General features: G+C 36.8%; 1 protein-coding gene across 1 annotated transcript; it reads right to left on the bottom strand.

The window, feature by feature from the left end:
• Window positions 1–255: 255 nt before the first annotated feature.
• LOC100153711 (olfactory receptor 2B11-like) lies at window positions 256–1545 on the bottom strand. Its single transcript, XM_001928430.3, is given in 2 exon segments — window positions 256–995; window positions 998–1545. Coding segments are annotated over 2 exon segments (942 nt in total). The 5' UTR covers window positions 1200–1545.
• Window positions 1546–2385: the final 840 nt, after the last annotated feature.

The raw sequence follows: 2385 nt of genomic DNA, 5'->3' as shown, positions 1-2385 counted from the left end.
TTTAAAACATCTATTTAAGAAAAATTTTCAATATGTTTGTTAAGACACAATTTATACAGATATGAATTTTTAATATTTTTATAAATTTAATTTAAATTTAGTACCATATATTTATTTTATTTCTTATGATAGCTACATAGTAAAAAGTTACGTCTTTGGGGATAATTTTGAGACCAGGCAAAACCAAGAGGTAATTTAGAACAGAGGCTCTTCTAAGTCCTATATGGAAAGTATGAAGTACAAAAATAGCTATGTTTATCCTCTTCTTTGATGGTACAATGAGACAAGAAGCCTCATCATTGCCCCTTTCATGTCTTTGTTCCTCAAAGTATAAATAAAAGGATCAAGCATAGGAGTCACCAAGCTGTAGAATAGGGACATGAGTTTGTTCCTATCCTGGGAGTTAGCAGCAGAAGGTTGCACATACATGCTAATTACTGGCCCATAGAAGAGAGATACAGCAATAATATGAGAACTACATGTGTTAAAGGCCTTCTTCTTTCCCTCTGAGGACTGAATTCTGAGCACTGTAGCTACGATGAACCCATAGGAGACAAGAATAAGTGACAAGGGAACGAGGGAATAGAATGTTCCCACAATGGAGAGCATAGCTACATTGAATGTGGTATCAGTACATGACATCTTGATCATCACTGGGACCTCACACAGGAAATCATCTACCTTGTTGTTGCCACAAAGTGGCAGCTGGATGGTGAGGGATGACTGAAGCAAGGAGTTGACCAAACCACTTAGCCATGCCATGACCACTAGGAAGATACAGAGTTGCTGATGCATGATGACTGGGTACCTCAAAGGCTTGCAGATGGCCATGTAACGATCCAAGGACATCACAGCTAAGAGGATGCATTCGGTGGCCCCCCAAAAGTGAAACATATAAAACTGAGTCACACAGCCTCCGTAGCTGATAGACTTATCTGGGCCCCAGAGGTTTAGCAGCAGTTGAGGGATGGTGGTTGTGGTAAAACAAAGGTCCAGAAGGAGAGGTTGGAAAGGAAGAAGTACATAGGGCTGTCAAGATTCGGATCTACTCTGGATACCACTATAATTGAGATGTTTCCTACTAGTGTGCAGATGTAAGCTGCAAGCACTATTATGAAGAGTGGCATTTCCAACCAGGGATGGTCAGAGAAGCCCAAGAGAATGAAAACCTTTGGAGTACTTACATTTCTTGCATTCATGACTGTCGTTGCTCTTGTTCATGGACTTAAGTCAAAATGAAGATGTATATTTCAGTATTAAATATTCTTGATGGTCAACTTATTCAGTTAAATAAAGTGAGTTATGAAGGGATTTTCTCTGTGATGTAACTCCAGTGATGTGAATTGATACTTGCAAGATGAAAACATGAATCAAAATGCCCCAAATTATTATTTTGTGGTACATCTAAAAGAAGATTAACAAATCTCTATATTTTACCTAGAGAATGTAATATAGAAAATTTTTATAGAATAATGATTAAGTAAAGGGATACCACAGTTTTTCTTATATTTGAGAAAATAATGAAATGGAAGAATGTTTCCCCAAACCCACCTGTGCTGACTTACCACATGTGTTCATTTCTTTCATCCTTAGTCTGCTAAACCTTATTATTGTCTGGTTGAATTTCTGAGTTTATTTAGGTAAGTTCAGAACTCTAGCTGGATTGGTCTGCTTCATATAGAAACAGCAAGAGAGAGCGCTTTTCCTTAGTCCTGTATCTCAAATCATAAAATGACTTTTGCAAAGATAAAACTTGTCATAGAAGAAAACACATGGTTAAAATGATTCCCAGTCAATGAAGACCTGCTGTATAGCACAGGGAAGCCTACCCAATATTCTGTGATAAGCTTTATGAGAAAAGAATCTGAAAAGGAATGGATGTGCGAGTCACTTTGTTGTACAGCAGAAATGATCACAACAATCTTTCTGTGCCATGAGGATTAATTAGTCCAATATGTGTGGCTACCCTTTTGCAAGTGTAATACTTTATGTTGGGTTAGTTATTTTCATTGAGTACAGTGTCCAGGTTGATTTATGCATCTGTATCTTCTAATTAATTTTTCTGTAGGTTGTATCCAAATATTAACATTGTACTTATCTCTGCCAAAAGAAGTCTTGTAAAGATTGCGTTTTCTTCCCTTTCATTTCCCCAAATTATTCTTATCACTCTTATCACAAAGTGCATGAGGTTGTGCAAAATGGTAAAGTCGATTAAGCTGAACAGATCGCTCCCACTCACATACAATACCTTCTTTAAATCAGTGTTGATATTCCATGGTAGTATTTCCCTTTCTTGCAAAAATTGACACTGATCTTTTTTTTTCCATCAGAATGAAATGTTAGTTGGAGGTAAATATTGAATATTCTCTCTGTGTTCAGTGTCTT

This window comes from Sus scrofa, unplaced genomic scaffold (assembly GCF_000003025.6).
Source record: "Sus scrofa isolate TJ Tabasco breed Duroc unplaced genomic scaffold, Sscrofa11.1 Contig1776, whole genome shotgun sequence".
Taxonomy (NCBI): domain Eukaryota; kingdom Metazoa; phylum Chordata; class Mammalia; order Artiodactyla; family Suidae; genus Sus; species Sus scrofa.
Note: the sequence above shows the minus strand (reverse complement) of the source record. Positions and strands in the feature narration are given on the sequence as shown.